Source organism: Callithrix jacchus, chromosome 8 (assembly GCF_049354715.1).
Source record: "Callithrix jacchus isolate 240 chromosome 8, calJac240_pri, whole genome shotgun sequence".
Taxonomy (NCBI): Eukaryota; Metazoa; Chordata; class Mammalia; order Primates; family Cebidae; genus Callithrix; species Callithrix jacchus.
The window spans coordinates 29,899,379-29,925,105 of record NC_133509.1 but is presented as its reverse complement, the minus strand read 5'-3'; the positions used below and the strand labels follow the sequence as shown (position 1 = coordinate 29,925,105).

At 40.6% G+C, this 25,727-nt stretch overlaps 1 protein-coding gene across 23 annotated transcripts in view; it reads right to left on the bottom strand.

Moving 5' to 3' along the window:
* GANC (glucosidase alpha, neutral C) overlaps window positions 1-25,727 on the bottom strand; it is a 138,259-nt gene that overhangs the window by 94,575 nt on the left and 17,957 nt on the right. For all 23 annotated transcript variants that reach the window (XR_013520891.1, XM_054240555.2, XM_054240545.2 and 20 more), the window contains 3 exons: window positions 25,473-25,600; window positions 20,396-20,578; window positions 16,012-16,057 (listed from right to left, as the gene is read on the bottom strand). Coding sequence is in view for 22 of the 23 variants with exons in the window: in XM_054240545.2 (XP_054096520.1) it covers window positions 16,012-16,057; window positions 20,396-20,578; window positions 25,473-25,600 (357 nt within the window). In the remaining variant the exon portion in view is untranslated. The remainder of the gene's footprint in view (window positions 1-16,011; window positions 16,058-20,395; window positions 20,579-25,472; window positions 25,601-25,727) is intronic.

The following is a 25,727-nucleotide window of genomic DNA, read 5'->3' as shown; positions in this document are numbered from 1 at the left end:
GGTTTGTCCGCTGGTCGTCTGCGTAGTTGCTGACTTTTCGATTGGGTCTCTGAGTGGACACCCAGAATGTTGATGATGAAGTATTTCTGTTGCTTGATTTTCCTTCTACCAGTCTAGCCCCTTCGCTGTACGACTGCTGAAATCCACTCCAGACCCTGCTTGTCTGGGGTGCACCTCTAGCAGCTGTGGCACAGCGAGGGATGCTACCAGTTTCTTTTTTTGCTACCTTTGTCCCAGGATGATGCCTGCCTAATGTCAGTCTTTTGGATATAGAGGGGTCAGGGAGCTGCTTGAGGAGACAGTTTGTACTTTATAGGGGTTTAATTGCTGAGCTGTGCGCTCTGTTGTTCCTTCAGGGCTGTTAGGCTGCTATGTTTGATTCTGCTGCAACAGAGCTCATTAAAAAACCCTTTTTTTTTTCCCTCAAATGCTCTGTGTTGAGGGGTTTGGGCTTTATTTTTGGATGTTCCATGAGGTGTCCTGCCCAGCTAGAAGGCAGACTAGCAACTGTTTGGATGCCGAGGCTCGGCCCTGCTGTTGTGTGATTTGCCGTGTTCCTGCAGGCTCTGCTGTGGTCTCCGCCATGCCCTGCGGTGGAGTCTCTTCATTGTAGTGTGTTGCCTCAGCAACGGCTGGCTGCGTAAGCAGTGGGCGTGTATCTCAGTTGGGGCGGGTTGCCTCGGCAACGGCTGGCTGCGTCAGCAGTGGGCGTGTATCTCAGTTGGAGCGGGTTGCCTCGGTAGTGGTGGACGCCCCTCCCCCACAGAGTGTCTCGGGCAGTCTGCTCGGGATAGTTTCAAATCGCGGTTTTGTTCGTCCCACTGGGCACCCCGAACGCTCTGTCCCTACAATCCCCTCGGCTGGGATACTGTCCAAGTCTCGTTCAGTCTCAAGTCCAGCCCTCTCAAGTCTCAGGTTGCCGGTTCAACAAGGCACCCGGACAAGCGCGCCCTGTGGGGATTGCTGGGTAGGGCCGGCCGCCGCCGCCCCGGCTGCCGGCTTCGCCAGGCAGACTTACTGCCTGGCATCCTGTGTCTTTTTTATACTTGGGAGTTTCCCCGTTCTGTGGGCAACAAAGATCAGTCTGGAAATGCAGCTCAGACTCACCGTTTGCAGATTCAACGCGAGCTCCAATCCTGGGTTGTTCTCACAGCGCCATCTTGAGTCCTCTCATTTTTTTTTTTTGTATTTTGAGTAGAGACGGGGTTTCACCATGTTGACCAAGATAATCTCCTTCTCTTAACCTCGTGATCCACCCACCTTGGCCTCCCAAAGTGCTGGGATTATAGGCGTGAGCCACTGCGCCTGGCCTCTTCTCTTTTTTATTAGTCTGGCTAGCAGTCTATCTATTTTGTTGATCTTTTCAAAAAACCAGCTCCTAAATTAATCAACTTCTTTTGAAGGCTTTTTTGTGTCTCTATCTCCTTCAGTTCTGCTCTGAGCTCAGTTATTTCTTATCTTCTGCTAGCTTTTGAATTTGTTTGAACTTGCTCCTCTTGCTCTTTTAATTTTGATGATAGGTTGTCAATTTTAGATCTTTCCTCACTTCTCATATAGGCATTGAGTGCTATTTATTTCCCTCTAGGCACAGCTTTAAATGTGTCCCACAGATTCTGGTACATTGTGATTTCGTTCTCATGGGTTTTGAAGAACATCTTTATTTCTGCCTTCATTTCATTATTTATCCAGTGGTCATTCAGAAGCAGGTTGTTCAGCTTCCAATGTAGTTGTGCAGTTTTGAGTGATTTTCTTAATCCTGAGTTCTAATTTGATTGCACTATCGTCTGAGAAAGTGGTTGTTATGATTTCTGTTCTTTTGCATTTGCTGAGGAATTATTTACTACTAATTATGTGGTCAATTTTATAGTAAGTGTGATGTGCTGCTGAGTAAAATGTATATTCTGTAGATTTGCGGTGGATGGTTCTGTAGATGTCTACAGGTCTGCTTGGCCCAGATCCGTGTTCAAGTCCTAAATATCCATGTTAATTTTCTGTCTCATTGATCTAACATTGAGAGTGGAGTGTTAAAGTCTCCCACGATTATTGTGCAGGAGTCTAAGTCTCTTTGGAGGTCGTTGAGAACTTGCTTTATGCATCTGAGTGCTCCTCTACTGGGTGCATATATATTTAGAATAGTTAGCTTTTCTTTTTTTTATTTCATTGGAATTTGGGTTTTGGGGTACATGTGCAGAACATGCAAGATAGTTGCATAGGTACACATATTGCAGTGTGTTTTGCTGCTTTCCTCCCCTTCACCCACATTTGGCATTTCTTTCCAGGCTGTCTCCAACTCCCCCCCCGCCGTCCCTCCCCTATTACCCCCAATAAACCCCAGTGTGTAGTACTCCCTTGCCTGTGTCCATGTGTTCTCATTTTTCCTGACCCACCTATGAGTGAGAATATGTATTTCATTTTCTGTTCTTATGTCAGTTTGCTGAGAATGATGGTCTTCAGATTCACCCATGTCCCTAATAAGAACATGAACTCATCATTTTTGATTGCTGCATAATATTCCATGGTGTATATGTGCCACATTTTTCCAGACCAGTCTATCATTGATGGGCATTTGGGTTGATTCCAGGTCTTTGCTATTGTAAACAGTGCTGCAATGAACATTCGTGTGCATGTGTCCTTATAGTAGAACGATTTATAGTCCTTTGGATATATACCCAGTAATGGGATTGCTGGGTCAAATGGAATTTCTATTTCTAAGGCCTTGAGGAATGGCCACACTGTCTTCCACAATGGTTGAAATAGTTTACGCTCCCACCAAAAGTGTAAAGTGTTCCTATTTCTCCACATCCTCTCCAGCATCTGTTGTCTCCAGATTTTTTAATGATCGCCATTCTAACTGGCGTGAGATGGTATCTCAATGTGGTTTTGATTTGCATCTCTCTAATGACCAGTGATGATGAGCATTTTTTCATATGTTTGTTGACCTCATGTATGTCTTCTTCTGTAAAGTGTCTGTTCATATCCTTTGCCCAGTTTTGAATGGGCTTGTTTTTTTCCTGTAAATCTGGTTGAGTTCTTTGTAAATTATGAATATCAGCCCTTTGTTAAATGGGTAAACTGCAAAAAAATTTTTCCCATTCTGTTGGTTGCCAATTCACTCTAGTGACTGTTTCTTTTGCTGTGCAGAAGCTGTGGAGTTTGATTAGGTCCCATTTATCTATTTTGGCTTTTGTTGCCAATGCTTTTGGTGTTTCGTTCATGAAGTTCTTGCCTACTCCTATGTCCTGAATGGTTTTGCCTAGATTTTCTTCTCGGGTTTTTATGGTGCCAGGTCTTACGCTTAAGTCTTTAATCCATCTGGAGTTAAGTTTACTGTAAGGTGTCAGGAAGAAGTCCAGTTTCTGGTTTCTGCACATGGTAGCTAGTTTTCCCGACACCATTTATGAAACAGGGAGTCCTTTCCCCATTGCTTGTTTTTGTCAGGTTTATCCAAGATTGTATGGTTGTAGATACGTTGTGTTGCCTCCGATGCCTCTGTTCTGGTCCATTGGTCTATCTCTCTGTTTTGGTACCAGTGCCATGCTGTTTTGATTACTGTAGCCTTGTAGTATAGTTTGAAGTCCGGTAGTGTGATGCCTCCCACTGTGTTCTTTTTGCTTAGAATTGACTTAGCTATGCGAGCTCTCTTTTGGTTCCATAAGAAGTTTAAGGTGGTTGTTTCCAGTTCTGTGAAGAAAGTCAATGGTAGCTTGACGGGGATAGCATTGATCTGTAAATTACTTTGGGCAGTATAGCCATTTTCATGATATTGATTCTTCCTAACCATGAACATGGAATGTTTCTCCATCTGTTTGTGTCCTCTCTTATTTCGTTGAGCAGTGGTTTGTAGTTTTCCTTGAAGAGATCCCTTACATTCCTTGTAAGTTGTATTCCTAGGTATTTTATTTATTTTGTAGCAATTGTGAATGGCAGTTCATTCTTGATTTGGCTCTCTTTCAGTCTGTTATTGGTTTATAGGAATGCTTGTGACTTTTGCACATTGGCTTTATATCCGGAGACTTTGCTCAAGTTGCTTATCAGTTTCAGGAGTTTTTGGGCTGAGGCGATGGGGTCTTCTATGTATACTATCATGTCGTCTGCAAATAGAGACAATTTGGCTTCCACCTTTCCTATTTGAATACCCTTTCTTTTTCTTGCCTGATTGCTCTGGCTAGAACTTCCACTAGTATAGTGAATAGGAGTGGTGAGAGAGGGCATCCTTGTCTAGTGCCAGATTTCAAAAGGAATGCTTACAGTTTTTGCCCATTCAGAATATTGGCTGTTGGTTTGTCGCAAATAGCTTTTATTACTTTGAGATATGTTCCATCGATACCGAGTTTATTGAGGGTTTTTAGCACAAAAAGCTGTTGAATTTTGTCGAATGCCTTCTCTGCGTCAATTGAGATAATCGTGGTTTTTGTTTATGGTTCTGTTTATGTGGTGAATTATATTTATAGACTTGCGTATGTTGAACCAGCTTTGCATCCCCGAGTGAATCCTATTTGATCATAATGTATAAGTTTTTTTAATTTGCGGTTGCAATCGGCTTGCCAGTATTTTATTGAAGATTTTTGCATCTATGTTCATCATGGATATTGACCTCAAGTTTTCTTTTCTTGTTGGGTCTCTGCTGGGTTTTGGTATCAGGATGATGTTGGTCTCATAAAATGATTTGGGAAGGATTCCCTCTATTTGGATTATTTGGAATAGTTTCAGAAGGAATGGTACCAGCTTCTCTTTGTGTGTCTGGTAGAACTCTTTTGATAACCCATCTAGACCTGGGCTTTTTTTGTGTGGTAGACTCTTAATTCCTGCCTCAACTTCAGACTTTGTTGTTGGTCTATTCATAGTTTCGGCTTCCTTCTGGATTACACTTGGGAGGACACAGAGTCCAGGAATTAATCCATTTCTTCCAGGTTTACTTGTTTATGTGCCTAGAGTTGTTTGTAACCTTCTCTGATGATGGTGTGAATTTCTGTGGAATCTGTGGTGATTTCCCCTTTATTGATTTTTATTGCATCTATTTGGTTCTTCTCTTTTTTTTTTTTATCAGTCTGGCTAGTGATCTATTTTGTTGATCTTTTCAAAAAACCAGCTCTTGGATTTATTTATTTTTTGAAGGGTTTTTCGTGTCTGTATCTCCATCATTCTGCTCTGTTCTTAGTTATTTCTTGTCCTCTGCTAGGTCTTGAGTTTTTTTTTTATTGCATTTTGGGTTTTGGGGTACATGTGCAGAGCATGCAATACAGTTGCATAGGTACACACATGGCAGTGTGTTTTGTTTGCTTAGTCCCCTTCACCCACATTTGGCATTTCTCCCCAGGCTATCCCTCCCCACCTCCCCCTCCCACTGACCATCCCCTTTCCCCCTATAGGCCCCAGTGTTTAGTACTCCCCTCTCTGTGTCCATGTGTTCTCATTTTTCATCACCCGCCTATGAGTGAGAATATGCGGTGTTTCATTTTCTGTTCTTGTGTCAGTTTGCTGAGGATGATGTTCTCCAGATTCATCCATGTCCCTACAAACGACACGAACTAATCATTTCTGATTGCTGCATGATATTCCATGGTGTATATGTGCCACATTTTCCCAATCCAGTCTATCATCGATGGGCATTTGGGTTGATTCCAGGTCTTTGCTATTGTGAACAGTGCTGCAAAAACATTCGTGTGAATGTGTGCTTGTAGTAGAACGATTTATAGTCCTTTGGATATATACCCAGTAATGGGATTGCTGGGTCAAATGGGATTTCTATTTCTAAGGCTTGAGGAATCGCCACACCATTTATTGCATCTATTTTGTTGTTCTCTCTTTTCTTTTTAATCAATCTGGCTAGTGGTCTGTGTATTTTGTTGATCTTTTCAAAAAACCAGCTCTTGGATTTATTGATTTTTTGAAGGGTTTTTCGTGTCTCAATCTCCTTCAGTTCAGCTCTGATCTTAGTTATTTCTTGTCTTCTGCTGGGTTTTGAGTTTTTTTGATCTTGCTCCTCTAGCTCTTTCAATTTTGACGATAGGGTGTCAATTTTGGATCTCTCCATTCTTCTCATATGGGCACTTATTGCTATATACTTTCCTCTAGAGACTGTTTTAAATGTGTCCCAGAGATTTTGGCATGTTGTGTCTTCGTTCTCATTGGTTTCGAATAACTTCTTTATTTCTGCCTTCATTTCATTGTTTATCCAGTCAACATTCAGGAGCCAGTTGTTCAGTTTCTATGAATCTGTGCGGTCCTGGGTTTGTTTTTGAAATCTGAGTTCTAACTTGATTGCACTATGGTTTGAGAGGCTGTTTGTTATGATTTCAGTTGTTTTGCATTTGCTGAGCAGTGCTTTACTTCCAATTATGTGGTCAATTTTAGAGTAGGTATGATGTGGTGCTGAGAAGAATGTATATTCTGTGGGTTTGGGATGGAGAGTTCTGTAAATGTCTATCAGGTTTCCTTGCTCCAGGTCTGAGTTCAAGCCCTGGATATCCTTGTTGATTTTCTGTCCGGTTGATCTAATATTGACAGTGGAGTGTTAAAGTAACCCACTAATATTGTGTGGGAGTCTAAGTCTCTTTGTAAGTCGTTAAGAACTTGCCTTATGTATCTGGGTGCTCCTTTATTGGGTCCATAGATGTTTAGGATCATTAGCTCTTCTTGTTGTATCAATCCTTTTACCATTATGTAATGGCCTTCTTTGTCTCTTTTGATCTTTGTTGCTTTAAAGTCTATTTTATCAGAGATGAGGATTGCAACTCCTGCTTTCTTTTGCTCTCCATTTGCTTGGTAAATCTTCCTCTATCCCTTTATTTTGAGCCTTTGTGTATCCTTGCATGTGAGATGGGTTTCCTGGATACAGCACACTGCTGGGTTTTGGGTTTTTATCCAATTTGCCAGTCTGTGTCTTTTGACTGGTGCATTTAGTCAATTACATTAGGGTTAATATTGTTATGTGTGAATTTGATACTGCCATTTTGATGCTAGCTGGCTGTTTTGCCCATTAGTTGTTGTAGATTCTTCACTATGTTGATGCTCTTTAACATTTAGTGTATTTTATGAATGGCTGGTACTGGTTGTTCCTTTCTATGTGTAGTGCCTCTTTTAGGAGCTCTTGTAAAGCAGGGCTGGTGGTGACAAAATCTCTGAGTACTTGCTTGTTCACAAAGGATTTTATTTTCCTTCACTTCTGAAGCTCAGTTTGGCTGGATATGAAATTCTGGGTTGAAAGTTCTTTTCTTTAAGGATTTTGAATATTGGCCCCCACTCTCTTCTGGCTTGTAGAGTTTCTGCCGAGAGATCCGCTGTGAGTCTGATGGGCTTCCCTTTGTGGGTGACCCGACCTTTCTCTCTGGCTGCCCTTAGTATTTTCTCCCTTATTTCAACCTTGTTGAATCTGATGATTATGTGCCTTGGGGTTGCTCTTCTTGCGAAATATCTCTGTGGTTTTTTCTGTATTTCCTTCAATAGAGTGTTGGCCTGTCTTGCTAGGTGGGGGAAATTTTCCTGGATAATGTCCTGAAGAGTATTTTCCAGCTTGGATTCATTCTCTTCATCACATTCTGGTACGCCTATCAAACGTAGGTTAGGTCTCTTCACATAGTCCCACATTTCTTAGAGACTTTGTTCATTCCTTTTTGCACTTTTTTCTCTGATCTTGGTTTCTCATTTTATTTCATTGAGTTGATCCTCGACTTCTGATATTCTTTCTTCTTCTTGGTCAATTCGGCTATTGAAACTTGTGCATGTTTCGCGACGTTCTCATATTGTGTTTTTCAGCTCCTTTACTTCATTCATATTCCTCTCTAAGGTATCTATTCTTGTTATCATTTCCTCGAATATTTTTTCAAATCTTTTTTCAAGGTTCTTAGTTTCTTTGCGTTGATTTAAAACATGTTCTTTTAGCTCACAAAAGTTTCTCATTATCCACCTTCTGAAGTCGAATTCCGTCATTTCGTCACAGTTATTCTCTGTCCCGCTTTGTTCCCTTGCTGGTGAGGAGTTTTGTCCTTTCTAGGTGGCGAGGTGTTTTGGTTTCGGGTGTTTTTCTCCTTTTTGCGCTGGTTTCTTCCCATCTTTGTGGATTTATCCACCTGTCATCTGTGTAGTTGCTGACTTTTCGATTGGATCTCTGAGTGGACAGCCAGATTGTTGATGATGGAGTATTTGTTACTTGGTTTTCCTTCTACCAGTCTAGCCCCGTGGCTGTACGACTGCTGAGGTCCACTCCAGGCCCTGCTTGTCTGGGGTGCACCTGTAGCGGCTGCGGAACAGCGAGGGATGCTACCAGTTTTTCTGCTGTCTTTGTCCCAGGATGATGTCTGCCAAATGTCAGTCTTATGGATATAGAGGGGTCAGGGAGTTGCTTGAGGAGACAGTCTGTACTTTGTAGGAGCTCAATTGCTGAGCTGTGAGCTCGGTTGTTTATTCAGGGCTGCTAGGCTGGTATGTTTAGTTCTGCTGCAACCTAACTCGTAAGAAACCCCCTTTTTTTCTCAGATGCTCTGTCTGCGGGCGGGTTTGGGCTTTCCTTGTGAGTGTCCGCCTCGCTGTCCTGCCCAGCAAGGAGGCAGTCTAGTCACTTTTTGCCTGCCGAGGCTCCGCCCTGCTGGTGTGAAGTTCGCCCTTTTGCTGCAGGCTCTGCCCTTCTACTGTGGTCTCCGCCCTGTTGCCACGGGCTATGTCCTGCGGCGAAGTCTCTCTGTTGTTCCGGGTTGTCTTGGCAATGGCAGGCTGCGTCAGCAATGGGCGTGTACCTCAGTAGGGGCTGATTGCCTCGGTAATGGCTGACGCCCCTCCCCCGTGGAACTGCCCTTTAAAAAAACCCTTTTCACCGGGAGCATTTGGGATCGCCATTTTGTTTGTCGCACTATGCTCCCCCAAACGTTGAGTCCCTGGGATTTCCTGGTCTGGGTCACAGTTCAAGACCCGTTCAGTCTCAAGTTCAGCCCTCTCGGCTCTCAGTTTGCCGGTTCAACAGGGCACCCATAACAGTGCGCTTTTGCATGGAGTGCTGTGGTGCACCTCTGCGCTCCGGCACGGGCCGGAGCTGCACTGGCTGCCGGCTGCACCTACCAAGACCTCTGCCTGGCGTCCCGCATCTCTTTTATACCTGGGAATTTCCCCGTTCTGTTGGCAACTAAGATCCATCTGGAAATGCTTCCCCGACTCACCCTCTCCGCGCTTCCAGCGAGAGCTTCAATCCTGGGTTGTTCTCACAGCGCCATCTTGAGTCCCTCCCGGTTTTGAGTTGATCTTGCTCCTCTAGCTCTTTCAATTTTGATGATAGGGTGTCAATTTTGCATCTCTCCACCCTTCTCATGTGGGCATTTATTGCTATATATTTTCCTCTAGAGACTGCTTTAAATGTTTCCCAGAGAAACTGGTATGTTGTGTCTTCGTTCTCATTGGTTTTGAAGAAGTTCTTTATTTCTGCCTTCATTTCATTGTTTATCCAATCAACATTCAAGAGCCAGTTGTTCAGTTTCCATGAAGCTCTGCGGTTCTGCATTAGTTTCTGAATTCTGAGTTCTAACTTGATTGCACTATGGTCTGAGAGACTGTTAGTTATGTCAGTTGTTTTGCATTTGCTGAGGAGTGCTTTACTTCTAATTTTGTGGTCAATTTTAGAGTAGGTGTGATGTGGAGGTGAGAAGAATGTATATTCTGTGGATTTGAGGTGGAGAGTTCCGTAAATATCAGGTTTGCTTGTTCCAGGTCTGAGTTGACGCCCTGGATATCCTAGTTAGTTTACTGTCTGGTTGATCTGTCTAATATTGACAGTGGAGTGTTAATGTCTCCCACTATCATTGTGTAGGAGTCTAAGTCTCTTTGTAAGTCATTAAGACCTTGCCTTATATATCTGGGTGCTCCTGTATTGGGTCGTTAGCTCTTCTTGTTGTATTGATCCTTTTACCATTATGTAATAACCTTGTCTCTTTTGATCTTTGTTGCTTTAAAGTCTATTTTATGAGAGATGAGAATTGCAACTCCTGCTTTTTTTTGCTCTCCATTTGCTTGGTAAATCTTCGTCAATCCCTTTTGTTTTGAGTCTTTGTTTATCCTTGCATGTGATCTTGGCATGGGTTTCCTGGATACAGTACACTGATGGGTTTTCGTTTATCCAATATGCCAGTCTGTGTCTTTTGATTGGTGGATTTAGCCCATTTACATTTAGGGTTAATATTATGTGTGCATTTGATACTGCCATTTTGATGCTAAGTGGCTGTTTTGCCTGTTAGTTGTTGTCGATTCTTCATTATGTTGATGCTCTTTAGCATTTAGTGTGATTTTGGAATGGCTGGTACTGGTTGTTCCTTTCTATGTGTAGTGCCTCTCTTAGGAGCTCTTGTAAAGCAGGCCTGGTGGTGACAAAATCTCTGAGTACTTGCTTGTTCGCAAAGGATTTTATTTTTCCTTCACTGATGAATCTCAGTTTGGCTGGATATGAAATTCTGGGTTGAAAGTTCTTTTCTTTAAGGATGTTGAATATTGGCCGCCACTCTCTGCCAAGAGATCTGCTGTGAGTCTGATGGGCTTTAGTTGTGGGTGACCCAACTTTTCTCCCTGGCTGCCCTTGGTATTTTCTCCTTCTTTTCAACCCTGGTGAATCTGAGGATTTTGTGCCTTGGGGTTGCTCTTCTTGCAGAATATCTTTGTGGTGTTCTCTGTATTTCCTGGACTTGAATATTGGCCTGCCTTGCTAGGTTGGAAATATTTTCCTGGATAATATCCTCAAGAGTGTTTTACAGGTTGGATTCATTCTCTTCATCACATTCTGGTACACCTATCAAATGTAGGTTACGTCTCTTCACATAGTCCCACATTTCTTCGAGACTTTTTTCATTCCTCTTTGCACTTTTTTCCCTAATCTTGGTTTCTCATTTTATTTCATTGAATTGATCTTTGACTTCTGATATTCTTTCTTCTGCTTGGCCAATTCGGCTGTTGAAACTTGTGCATGCTTCACGAATTTCTCGTGTTGTGTTTTTCACCTCCTTCAATTCATTCATATTCCTCTCTAAGTTGTCCGTTCTTGTTATCATTTCCTCGAATCTTTTTCAAGGTTCTTAATTTCTTTGCATTGATTTAGAACATGTTCTATTATCTCACGGAAGTTTCTCATTATCCACCTTCTAAAGTCTGATTCCAGTATTTTGTCACACTCATTCTCTGTCCAGCTTTGATCCCTTGCTGGTGAGGAGTTTTGGTCCTTTGTAGGAGGCGAGGTGTTCTGGTTTTGGGTGTTTTCCTCCTTTTTGCGCTGGTTTCTTCCCATCTTTGTGGGTTTATCCACCTGTCATCTGAGTAGTTGCTGACTTTTCGATTGGGTCTCTGAGTGGTCACCCAGATTATTGATGATGAAGTATTTCTGTTACTTAGTTTTCCTTCTAACAGTCTAGCTTTTCTGCTCTATGACTGCTGCGGTCCACTCCAGGCCCTGCTTGTCTGGGTTACACCTGTAGCTGCTGCGGAATAGTGAGGGATGCTACCAGTTTCTTCTTCTGGTATCTTTGTCCCAGAATGATGCCTGCCAAACGTCAGTTTGATCAGTCCTTTTTGAGGTGACTCTTTGGATATACAGGGGTCAGGGAGCTGCTTGAGGAGATGGTCTGTACTTTATAGGTGCTCAAGTGGTGAGCTGTGAGCTCTGTTGTTCTTTCAGGGCTGTAAGGCAGGTGCGTTTAAGTCTGCTGCAGCAGAACGTATAAAACCCCTTTTTTTCCTCAGGTGCTCTGTCTCGGGGAATTAGAGACAGACTTTATGAGTATCCGTTGCACTGTCCTGCCCAGCTAGGAGGTAGTCTCATCAGTATTTGCCTGCTGAGGCTCCGCCCTGCTACCGCGGGGTCCACCCTGTTGCCATGGGCTCTGCCCTGCTCCTGTGGGCTTCACTCTATCATGCGCTCTGCCCTCTTGGCGGAGTCTTTCTGTTATGGCAGGTTGCCTCAGTAATGGCAGGGTGCATCAGCACTGGGAGTGTAGGGGCAGAATGCCTCAGTAATGGTGGACACCCCTCCCCCACTGAGCAGCACCATCCTGGATTCAGCTGTGCCTGCAGTGAAACTCTCAACCTCGAGCGTTTCGAATCGCTGTTTTGTTTTCCCTGTGGTGGTGGAACCTGTCGAGCGTGATCACCTGGCTTCCTGCCTCAGTGCCCTTTTTCCTTTTTTTTTAAGTTGAACGGTTGACCCTCTCCCAGGTGTTTCAGTCTCCTGCTGATAGGGCACCGGGATCTGTGTGATTTCCCATGCAACGATCCACTGTGCTAGCTCAAATGTTGCTTCCCAGGAATCTCCTGGTCTGGCTCATTGTCCATGTCCTGTTTAATTAGATGGATATGCTAATCTGCTCTCCCAAATCTCAGACTGCTGGTTTAACAGGGCACCCAGACCAGTGTATTTTGTGCAGAGTGCCGCTGCATTGTGGCGCCGGCTGAAACGGTCGCGTCAGCCAAAGGGCTGTGCTGGCGTCCTGTGTCTCTCCTACACCTGGGAATTTCCCCATTTTGTGAACAACGAAGATCCATCTGGAAATGCGGCTTGGACTCACCCTCTGCGCCTTCACTGACAGCTGCAATCCTGAGTTGCTCCTACCGTGCCATCCTTCGATAGTTAGCTTTTCTTGTTGCATTGATCCTTTTACCATTATGTAATGCCCTTCTTAGTCTCTTTTGATCTTTGTTGGTTTAACATCTGTTTTATGAGAGACTAGGATTGCAACTCCTGCTTTTTTTTGCTCTCCATTTGCTTGGCAAATCTTCTTCAGTCCCTTTATTTTGAGTCTATGTGTGTTTTTCCATGTGAGATGGGTCTCCAGAATACAGCACACTGATGGGTTTTGACTTCTTATCCAATTTGCCAGTCTGTGTCTTTTGATTGGGACCTTTAGCCCATTTACATTTAAGGTTAATATTGCTATGTGTGAATTTGTTCCCACTGTTTTGATGCTAGCTGGTTATTTTGCCCATTAGTTGATGTAGTTTCTTCATTGTGTCAATGGTCTTTATCATTTGAAATGTTTTTGCCGGGGGTGGTACTGGTTGTTCCTTTCCATGTTTAGTTGCTCCTTCAGGAGTTGTGGTGGTGATAAAATCTCTCAGCCATTGCTCATCTGTAAAGAATTTTATTTCTCCTTTACTTATGAAGCTTAGTTTGGCTGAATATGAAATTCTGGGTTCAAAGTTCTTTTCTTTAAGGATGTTCAATATTGGCCCCCACTCTCTTCTGGTTTGTAGGGCTTCTGCAGAGAGATCTGCTGTGAGTACTATGGCCTCCCCTTTGTGAGTAACCTGACTTTTCTGGCTGCCCTTAGCATATTTTCCTTCGTTTCAATGCTTGTAAATATGAAGATTATGTGCCTTGGGGTTGCTCTTGTTGAGGAATATCTTTGTTGTGTTCTCTGTATTTTCTGGATTTGAATGTTAAAACTGCCTTGCTAGGTTGGGGAAGTTCTCCTGGATATCCTTAAGAATGTTTTCCAGCTTGGATTCATTCTCCCTGTCACATTCAGGCACACCGATCAAACGTAGATTAGGTCTTTCCACATAATCCCATATTTCTTAGAGGCTTTGTTCTTTTCTTTTGACTCTTTTTCCTCTAATCTTGACTTCTCATTTTCTTTCATTGAGTTGGTCTTCAATCTCTAACATCCTTTCTTCTTCTTGATCAATTCAGCTATTGAAATTCTATCTTGCAGGTGTTCCAGGCACCAGTTAAAACGGCTGTCCAGATTTGTGTGGGTTTTTGTGCTGGAAACCCACAGTGTTTGTTGGCTGGTAGGAATCTCCTAGTCTGTGGGCCATAAAGATGGTGGGAGAAGTGCAGTATCTAAACTGGAGTGCTGGAGTGGCCAGAAAAGCCCCTGATGGCCTCCGTTGGGTAGGTGGTGGCGGGGGGGGGGTCCTCCGTTCTGCTGCAGTTCCTGGGTGAGGCAGTGCCCCACCCTGCCTTGGCTCACCCTCCTTGGGATACACCGACGGTCCAACCAGTCCCACTGAGATGCACCTGATACCTCGGTTGGAAATGTGACAATCACTCTCCCTCTGCATTGCTTTTGCTGGGAACTGCACTCTGGAGTGCTTCCTATTTGGCCATCTTGGCCAATATTTCAAATCAATAGCTTCTTTTGCTGCACAGAAGCTCTTTAATTTAGTTAGATCCCATCTGTCAATTTTGGCTTTTGTTGCCATTACTTTTGGTGTTTTAGTCATGAACTCTTTGTCCATGCCTATGTCCTAAATGGTGTTGCCTAGGTTTTCTTCTAGGGTTTTTATGATTTTAGGTCTTACATTTAAGTCTTTAATTCATCTTGAGTTAATTTTTGTATAAGGTGTAAGGAAGGGGTCCAGTTTGTTTCCTGCATATGGTGTTATCCCAATACCATTTATTAAACAGGGAATCCTTTCCCCATTGCTTGTGTCAGCTTTCTTGAAGACCACATGGTTGTAGATGTGTGGTGTTATTTCTGAGGTCTCTGCTTTGTTCTACTGGTCTATATGTCTGTTTTGGTACCAGTACCATGTTGTTTTGGTTACTGCAGACTTGTAGTATAAAGTCAGGTAGTATGATGCCTCCAGATTTGTTCTTTTTGTTTAGGACTGTCTTGGCTATACAAGGTCTTCTTTGATTCCATATGAAATTTAAAGTAGTTTTTTCTAATTCTGTGAAGAATGTCAATGGTAGTTTGATGGGAATAGCATTGAATCTCTAAATTACTTTGGGCAGTAAGAAAACTTTAAGCCGGTATCCCTGATAAACATCAGTACAAAAATCCTCAATAAAATACTGGCAAAGTGAATCCAGCAGCACATCAAAAAATTTATCCACCATGATCAAGTCAGATTCATCCTTGGGGCAAGGCTGGTTCAACATATGCAAATCAATAAACATAATCTGTCACATAAACAGAACCAAAGGCAAAAACCACATGACTATCTCAATAGATGCAGAAAAGGCCTTTGATAAAATTCTACATTCCTTCATGTTAAAAACTCTCAATAAACAACATATTGATAGAACATATCTCACAATAATAAGAGCTATTTATGACAGACCCACAGCCAGTATCATACTGAATGGGGAAAAGATGGAAACATTACCTTTGAAAACTGTTACAAGACAAGGATGCCCTTTCTCACCAGTCCTACTTAACATAGTATTGGAAGTTCTGGTCAGGGCAATCAGGCAAGAGGAAGACATAAAGCATACTCAAAAAGGAAGAGAGGAAGTCAAATTGTCTCTGTTTGCAGATAACATGATTCTATATTTAGAAAACCCCATCATCTCAGCCCAGGAAATCCTTAAAACTGATAAGCAATGTCAGCAAAGTCCCAGGATACAAAATCAATGTGTAAAAATCACAAGCATTCCTTTACATCCATAATACACAGAGCGTCAAATAATGAATTTGCTACAAAGGGATATAATACCTAGGAATACAACTAGCAAGGGATGTGAAGGACCTCTTCAAGGAGAACTACAAACCACTGCTCAAGGAAATAAGACAGGACACAAATAGAAAAACATTCCATCCTCATAGATAGGAAGAATCAATATCATGAAAAGTGCTCTTTTGAAGATACATGTGACTGTGGATGAAGACAGAGAAGATTTCTGGAGTGTCAATTCTTCACAATTCAGCAAAATAATATTTTAAAAATAGAAATAAGAACATGTATCTTTGCTACTTAGAATCTTTCCAAAGTTTTCCTTTGCTCTTAGGACAAACTTAGAAAGGTTAACATGGCTTGGAAGAAAATAAGTTCCATGATAAATGGGGGACTTAGATTTTTCAATGATGTCTCACCAATTCCATGAACAATGCCTGGGATATAGGAGGTACTTAACAAATAATTTTGGATAAAAAAATTATAACAAATCTCTCCACACAACTGCCCTGCCTATCTCTCTAGCCTCATTATATACCACCCTCCCCTTTACTTTCCTTCTTCTAGGAAGGAAAGAGAATTCCATATATGCCCTATCATTATGATGATGGTCAAAAAAATAACAATAAATGGATCAATCTAGATTACCTGAGAGGTGTCCACTGATGTCTCCTCCTCGTTTTCTTTAGCAGTTCTATTTTAACATAAATAAAGCTGTTTCACTCAATGGCAAGACTGAAAGAATTTTGTTCAATGATAAAGATTTTCATTTCCAACTTTGGAGACCACATAAATTGTATCCCTTAACATATTAAATATAACATAATTATAAAAATAAAAATGAAGCCAGGCACAGTGGTGCCTGCCTGCAATCCCAGCTACTTGGGAAGCTGAGACTAAAGGGTCACTTGCTCCCAGGAGTTCAATGACAGCCTGGGTTACATGGTGAGATCTCATTTTTAAAAAGAAAAAAAAAATTTTTAATGAGTTTATAAAATTGCACAGTAATGATGAACATTAATCTAATAGCTTGATTTCTTAAAAAATGTAGAAGTATTTGAATTTTCTTGTTAACCCTGTTAAAAATACTTTTACCATTTTTTATTATGAAGGTTATAGATGCTTATAATATTTCAACAAACCCGTAAGCAAAATAGAACATAGCTCCCCTCACTTGGTGTGACTCTCCTCACTCATGGAACACAGCACCATAATGTACAGAGGAACACAGCACCATAATGTACAGTCTTTTGGAATGATTGTGACAAATTATTCTGCCGCCCACAGTTGTATTTGAGTGCTCATTTCCCCACATTCCTAACAATGCTGGATCTTATCAATCTTTCAGTCTTTGCCAATCTAAAATTGTAGAAAAATAAATGTAATTTAATTTGTATTTCTATGAGCATGAATGACGTAGGCTAACTTTTATACATTTAATGGGCAGCACAGTGAGATCCTGTCTCTCCAAAAAAAAAAAAAAAAAAGGAAAAAGAAAAAGATTGAGTGAAAAATACATTACAAAAGAATGTATACAGTATACTTTTATTACATAAAAGTTGTTTTAGAAAAGACAAACCCAAATAATATGTTGTTTAGGAATTGATAATATGTGGGAATGCTATTAAAAACCCCAAGAAGGCCAGGTGTGGGGGCTCACACCTGTTATCCCAGCACTTTGGGAGGCTGATGCAAGTGGATCACCTGAGATAAGGAGTTCCAGACCAGTCTGGTCAACATGGTAAAACCCTGTCCCTATTAAAAAGACAAAAATTAGCTGGATGTAGTGGCAGGCGCCCATAATCCCCAGCTACTTGGGAGGCTGAGGCAGGAGAATTGCTGGAACATGGGAGGCAGAGGTTGCAGTGACCTGAGATTATACCACTACACTCCAGCCTGGGTAACAAGAACAAAACTCTGTCTTAAAACAAAACAAACCCCAAAACCCAAAGAAGCGATTAATGCAAAATTCACTAAACTGATTACCTCTGAAGGTAAGTTATACTACGCTAACACCAATCAAAAAAAAATGGGACGAACTATACCAATTTCAGACAGAACAGATTTCAGAGCAAGGAAAATCTGGGGGGATAAAGAGGGATATTACAAAATGATAAAGGATCAATACTCCAAGCAGACTTAACAATCCTTTTTTTTTTTTTTGAGATGGAGTTTCACTCTTGTTGCCCAGGCTGAAGTGCAATGGTGTAATCTTGTCTCAATGCAACCTCTGCATTCTGGGTTCAAGTGATTCTCTTGCCTCAGCCTCCCAAGTAGCTGGAACTACAGGCGCATGCCACCATGCCCAGCTAGATTTTTATATTTTTAGTAGAGACAGGGTTTCACCATGTTGGACAGGCTGGTCTCGAACTCTTGACCTCAGATGATTGACCTGCCTTGGTCTCCCAAAGTGCTGGGATTACAGCCATGAGCCACTGCACCCAGCCCAACATAGCAATCCTTATTGTGTTTATGTGCCTAACAGAGCATCAAACTATATAAAGCAAAAATTAATTTGTTAAGCTTTTTAGTCATTGTTAGGATGGAGTAGTGACTTCTAAGCTCCTTACATGCCAGATGGGAAACTAGAAGTCCTGGACTTTAATTTTGTTCAGGGTGTGTGTGTGTGTGTGTGTGTGTGTATGTGTATGTGTGTATCTATATTAAAGCTTATTTTTTTCTTTTGTTGCTGAGTAGAATCAAAGCTTAAAAGGTGTAAGTAACCAAATGTATCAATCTTTCCTTATGCTCTTCAGTTTATGTCACACTACCACAATTACAAAAATATTGTTCTATACTTTCCTCTATTTTTATGACTTGTTATGTTTAATTTTTATTTGTCGGCAATTTATTTTTGTTAATGTTGTGAGGTTAGAATCTAACATAAAAAATTTTCCAGTTAGATCATCTAATTTTCCTAAAACAAATATAATTATAAATATAAATGTAAATAATGGAAATATACAGCAGTACAACCTCTATGAAAGGCAATTTGGCAATACCTATCAAAACTACAAATGCACAAACCATCTGATCAACAACTATACTTTTATGACTCTATACTATAAATATACCTATATATATATGCACAATGATACATATTCAAGGTTATTAGTAAACAAATTAGTTGTAAAACAAAATTAGAAACAACTTTAAATCCCTCAATAGAGAATTTACTCAGTGAATCATGGGACAGCCATTAAACAGAAATTATGTAGCTGCTTTAAAGAAATTAAGAATTATCACATTGTGAAGAGAAAGAAAGCAAGGTGTAAAATAATGTGTAAAGGCAGTGCCATTGTGTCAGGAAAGGAAAAATCAAAGAATATATATAAAATGTACATACATAAATTGTTTCTGAAAGAATACACAAAACACTGGAAACACATTATCTTTTTTTTTTTTTTAAGACAAGTCTTGCTCTTTCACCCAGGCTGGAGTGCAGTGGCCTGATCTTAGCTCACTGCAACTTCCTCATGGGTTCAGGTGATTCTCCTGCCTCAGCCTCTTGAGTAACTGGGACTAAAGCCATGTGCCACTACACCTGGCTAATTTTTATATTTTTAGTAGAGACAGGGTTTCAGCATGTTAGCCAGGCTGGTCTTGAACTCCTGACCTCAGGTGATCCACCCGCCTGGGCCTCCCAAAGTGCTGGGATTACAGGCATGAGCCACAGCGTCTGGCTGGAACATAGTACTTTCAAGGATGGGAAGTGAGAAGCTAAAGGGTAAAGGAGACTCTTTACCATATAGAAATGTAAATTAATATATACTTCTTTGTACCATGTGCCTCTTCTATATAATAAAAAAAATCAACTTAGGAAAGAAAACAACCTTTAACAGAAAACAAAATAATGAGAGTTTACAAAAGAAAAAAACGTGTTTTTTGTGGGGGGGGGCGGTGTTTTGAGACAGAATCTTGCTCTGTTCCTCAGGCTGGAATACAGAGGCATGATCACAGCTCACTGCAGTCTTGACCTCCTGGGCTCAAGTGATCCTCCCACCTCAGCCTCCCAAGTAGCTGGGACCATAGGCAAGTGCCATTACACTTGGCTAATTTTTTTGTATTTTTTGTAGAGACAGGGTTTCACCATGTTGCCCAGGCTGGCCTCAAATTCCAGGGTTCAATTAATTTGCCCACCCCAACCTCCCAAAGTGCTATGATTACAGGAGTGAGCCACTATGACTGGCTAGAAAAAAGGTTTTTAATATAAGAACATGGGGAGTGGGTACACAGATATTTGTTATGCTATTATCAGTATTTTTCAGTTAAACAAGTACTTAATATTGATAAGGCACTAACACAGTAGGTGGAGAGATTATAAGGAGTTTAAATTTTCTTCTTTTCAATGTGTTCTAATTTGCCTATGATGAACAAGTATTAGTTCTAAGATGAGAAAATGAGATATTTTTAATATCAAAATTTTAAAATGGAAATGAGTTGAAACCCAGAAAAAAAAAACTATGCTTAAATAATGAAAGTTGAATGATTACTGCAGATCATATATAATATGTTCATTATTGTGATAAAAATAGAACTATAGACTAAAAGATTTTAAAACAGTATTGGTAAGAATGGAAAAGAATCTCCTTACCAACACTTCCTAACTCATATGAGCAGCTCACACAAACAGCTTTGATCAAGCAGATGGTCCCAGAAAATTCCTGTATTCAAGTCTAGGGTAATTTGTGTTATTATAAGGCAGTGAAGTGAAATTATGAAGGTATGCTAGTTCCCATTAACATTTGTTGGGTCAACAGAGGGCTTTAATGGAAGAGTATACAGGGTAGAGAATACTGTCAGTCACACACAGGACATGTTAAGAGTGTAACGTTTATAAAAGTTTGGGATTTATTATTGTCATAAGACCTGTACTCACCTTCCCAGGTGAAAAGATAAAATTTCTCAGAACAATACTATAGCAAATAAGGCAAACCAATTTTCTATGGTGATAGGTTATCTATATAGGCAACTGATATTCATAATCAGGTTATCTTAAGGTCTTTATGCGTCAAGTAATGTATAAAAATACCTTTGTTTGTGAAGAATCTGTAGATGCTCAAAGTATAATTGGCCCAGGGAATTTATGCTCATCACAACCTCTTCTTCAGACACCAAGTCCACCTTGAATGGGTTTGCTGTGATATGACACTTGAGGTCTCCTTTTTCATCTGCCAATATCAGACTGCCTGTGTCCCCTGAGCATGGAATCAGTCTAGAAAACAAAGCAGGAAGAGAAAAATAAGCTGCTACAGGTTTACATGACCCTATGTGATTTGTACTTTCAAATAATTAATTAGTAAATCAATATTCATGTGACATAGCCATATATAAGGCAATAAAGACATGTAAACGAGAGCATTGGCTTTGATGTCAAAGAGCTTAAATTGAGCATAACTACCATATACTTCATAACTTTGTATAACACAGTTATCCAACCTTTCTAGGTCTTGGTTTCCTTATCTGTAAAGTGAAAATAACAAAAGCAACAACAAAGTTTTTAGAAAGAATTAAATGAGATCACATGTGTAAAGTTCTTGACACAGTGTCAGACACATTTAAAAAAAACACTCAATAATGTTAGCTATCATCATTGTCATCATCTTGGTCTGGAAAGTCTAGTAACTCTCTAGATTTTGGGGCATAAAATAAATATTGTTTTTCTTTCTCATTCCAACCACATACTCAGAAACTGAGGAAATAACACAGATTGAATCCACAGTGAGATGGAACCAGGTCAAATTTACTCATTTATTCCCTGATTCTCACTAGCCTCTAACTTCCCACGTACACTGTTAGGATGTTTTAGATCTACAAGAATTATGTAAGCTCAGACACAGCACTTAAAATCCCCTCAAAGCTAGATATTTCCCTTTCTCCAGAGCACAGTGTCCCTAGTAAATGTTTCCAGGACTCTTTAAGGAAGGTAAAAAGAGACAGTTTATGTTCTTATTATGTCGTTTCAGTCCTTCTCCATGGATCGTAGGCCTCCTCTTCAAGCAAGATACTAACTCTGGAGATGGCTGAGAGGCTGTCTCTCACTCTTCACTGACCCTAGACAGAGTTCTTTTGATTATTCCATTAAGTAGGACTTCAGTCCATATATTTCAGTCTACTGCACCCTACCATAAATTGCTTACTGCCCCAAGTATTAAGCATTTGAGTACTACATGGGCCCTACCACATATAATGGAATTATGTTCATCCTGCCTCTGACAACTAAATGTTTCTACTCTGCCTCTGCTACCTGGAGTCCTATCATCTCCACTGAAATCAGGGAGACCATTTTAATGGCATCATTTTCCACCATTATCTCCAGCCCATAAGAGGAAGATCTTCACTACAATGCTTTCCAAGTGCTCTCTCATCAGTTTCTCAGTGAACGGGGTATGTTCTGGATTCTCATGAGGAACAGAATCCAGAGGGCCTAGATGAGCTGGTTACATGAGATGAATCCACTTCAACATCTCTTTCTCTCTAAGTCTATAGATCATTTCCTCTATACTGTGCCAAGGAATTCCTGATATCTCAGCTTCATTCAACAGAATCCATAGCTGAGTTCAGAGTATAATCAAACAACTAAGCCATCAATTAGAGCCATTCTCAGCTGCCCAAACTGGCATATCAAATCTACATTATCTGGTACATGTACCTGTGTCAATAAATTTAGCCTGATCTAGAATTAAGTCCCTTCTTTCTGGTCTAGGAATTCCTTAGAAACCATTTCCATGCATATTTCCCAGTTTTTTGCCATTATATAGTCTTATAGTTCTTCAGGAATGCAAGCCTTCTCCTCCTTGGTTTGACTGTAATTGGCTCTCTGGGCATGTTGAGATCTGACTCTGATGATGGGTTTGGAGGCAGTGAAGGATGGTAGAGGTTGGGCACAAGGAGCATTGGAATCCCCGTGCCTGTATATTTTAGGTGAGGTCAATACAGGGTACCCAAGCAAGGCAGGATCAACTTTCACCTGCCCTTAAAGGAGGAGTTGCTTTCGCTGAAATGGCAGGGCCAGTAGAGTTCTGAGGTTTGACTGTTTAGAATTATCCAACTCTTCCCAAATGTTGTTATTCAATTTTTAAAAAATTGTTAATTTTGTTAGAGACAGGGTCTTGCTCTGTCACCCTGGCTGGAGTGCAGTGGTGTGACTAGTTCACCGCAGCCTTGAACTACTGGGCTCAAGCAATTCTTCCACGTCAGTCTCCTGACTAGCTAAGACTACAGGTGTATGCTACCATACCCAGTTAATTTTTTTGTAGAGACAAAGTCTCACTTTGTTGTCCATTCTGGTCTATAACCCTTGACTTCAAGCAATCCTCCTGCTTTGGCCTCCTAAAGTACTGGGATTACAGGTGTGAGCCACTGCACTCAGCCAACTGTTCAATTTTGAGAAGTCCTATATTTTCCCAGTTAAGGCCTGAAATTCACAGACCTGATGAGGCTGTGAATTCAAATTATGGCCTGATTCGGTAACCTGCAATATCAAACTCTGCATCTGATTTTCAGTTACATGTAACTGCAGCTACAGGAGATAGGAGGACTTTTAGGATTGTCACAGAAAACTACCAATCTTCTGACAATACCTTGAGCTAAGAATCTAAAACCCGGAGACCATTGTTTTCTTTCTTTAAACTCTTCAGTGAAGTTGAAGCAGCCAAGCCACCTCAGAGTTCTGAATTCTGCATGATAATAATAATGCAGTATGGCCCTACCTCTTGGCTGGCTTTCAGTGGGCCACTTTATTTGAGTTGTCCACCAGTAGTCATTTAAGTAAGCACTGCCACAGGATTTTGTAGTCTATTATTAGTTGTATTAGTTTGGCAGGGCTGCCATAAGTAAATATTATGAACTGGGTAGCTTGAACAACAGAAATTTATTTTCTGATAATTCTGGAGGCTAGAGGTCCTAGATCAAGGTGTCAGAAAGTTGGGTTTCTTGTGAGGTCTATTTCCTGGGCTTGCAGATGGCTGCCTTCTCACTGTGTCTTCACATGGTTGTCCCTCTGTGCCTATGTCTGTGTCCTAATCTCCTCTTCTTACAAGGGCACTAGGTATAGGGATTAGAGCCTACCCTAATGACCCAATTTTAACTTATTTACTGTTTGAAAGGCCCTATCTCAAAATATAGTCACATTCTGAGGTACCAGAGGTTAGGGCTCCACACCTGAATTTTGAGGGGACACAATTCAGCCTGTAACAGTAGTAACCCATCCTCTATTAGTAAATAAATCCTCACTGCCTCCAAATCCAGCTAGGTCAGCCAGCCAATCTCATATTCCCTTCCTTGAGGGACTGTTGCTTATACTCATTTCTAATATTAACTACTCTATCGACCAAGGCTCAATTGAAGAAAACAAAAACAACTATGGCTATTTTAAGCAGAAAATAAATGACTTCATATGAATAATTTGTTGCTTACAACCTCACAGGAAGGGTTGAGGTAGTAGGTTCCAGGCTACATGTCCAGGAATGACCCCTAGTACAATACTGCATAACTGTATGGCCAAGTGACCTTCTAGCTTAGCTAGAATCAGGAAGCTGATTTATCAGAAGTCACTATGACAACTGCTGGACTCTAGGGTCATGCCACCTTAACTATAATTCAGAGGTAAATAAATCATGGCCCTACCTAATGGCTTTATACTCACTCTAGAGGTGCCAAATCCACATAAGCAAAATGTGGAACTCAGTGCTGAAATCAAAGTTTTTTTAAGTGCATCTTATCGGTAGAAACTAATTACATCAGAAACTGTAGCTACAAAGGAGTCTGGGAAATGAAAAAATGTAGTTTTTAGCTTTCCAGTTACTACAGTAGCCCTCTAGAAAGAAGTCAGAACAGAAGTATAATATCATATTTACCATACCAAGTCAATTATCACCTGGACCCTAAAACATGGCAAAGACAGCCTGGAAAAAGAAAATTACAGATTAACTTACCTATGAACACAGTGTAAAAATTGTGAAGGCTGTACTAATAAAGTAAATCCTTCAGGAAAGTAGAAAATAATATATTGTGGCCAAGAGGTTATATGTATGCATTGATTCAATTGCCAAAGTACAAAAGTCTTGAGAAACAGTCTCTTTTAAATTCTTATTTAGGGCAGGCATGGTGGGCTCATGCCTATAATCCCAACACTTTGGGAGGAACAGGAGGGAGAATTATTTGAGGCCAGGAATTTTAAACCAGCCTGGACAACAGCAAGACTCTGTCTCTATTAAAAGAATAAAATAAAATTAAAAACTTATGTTTACTAATTTATTGGCATATAGTGTGGCTCAGTGAATAGATATATTTTAAACTTCTGATGATTCTATAATAACTGAATTAATTTTTCCTTATAATCTATTGACCTTTTATAAGATTTTCATGGAAAAAATAAACTACATAAAACTGGTAATGATACAGTGAAAATTAAAGCATCTGGTATAATCTTATATTCCTTTAGTGAAATAATATGAAAACATAATGAAAACCAACCAGCAAAACTGAGTTCAAATATCACTGGAAAGTGTTATGAGAACAGATGAAGGTTTTGAAAGTATTTGAAAATGCTTTAGTCCCCAAAGATTGTTTTTCACCTAGACATTGATTATTAATTTACCTTGACTCTAAGTAAAATTACATGTCAGACTTCTGAGACTTTTAATTAAAAGTGAGTCTGTCTAACTGTGTAAATTACTGTAAGCATGGGAGTTTGGCTTGCATATTAGATCTCTGGAGCCCTGCTGCTAATCTGAGTGAGTAAAGTAAGTAGCTTTCCCTCTACTTGCTCTAATAGTCTGGCTAATAAAATCACTTTCTTTGTGAGAAGGAGAGCAGGGATCAACTTTCTGCTTCTCCCCTTTAAATAAGTCCTGACAAATCAAATGGTGGATGAGGAATAAACAGAATAGATAATAAGGAAAATGGATAAACTGATCCCCAAATAACTGTGGTTTTTAAAAGCAATAGTAAAAACCACAATTACTTTTGCATCAACCTGTAACTCTGCAAATGACTGTAGTTTTGAACAGCCAAAACAGGAGGTGCACATAAGAAAATTTACTACTCAAGATACAAAAAAAGAACAAAGCAGGTGTGTCTCTAAGATACCTCGCTCCTTGGCTTACCTTACAGTGCTTGGCTTGCTTGTGAGGACATCAGGAACTTCATATCTGGGTTTTAGGGGACTCTCTTCATTAATTTTAAGTCTGAAAATATTTCCTTCTATACCATAAATTTCAGCCAGGAGAGGAACCTGGAAACAGGCAAGACATTAGCTTGAACAAGTTATCCAACTGATGGCCAATTTTGTACAAATTACAGTACTTAGGGGGATTGATCCAAGATGGCTGATTACTAGCAGCTCAGGATTGTAGCTCGCA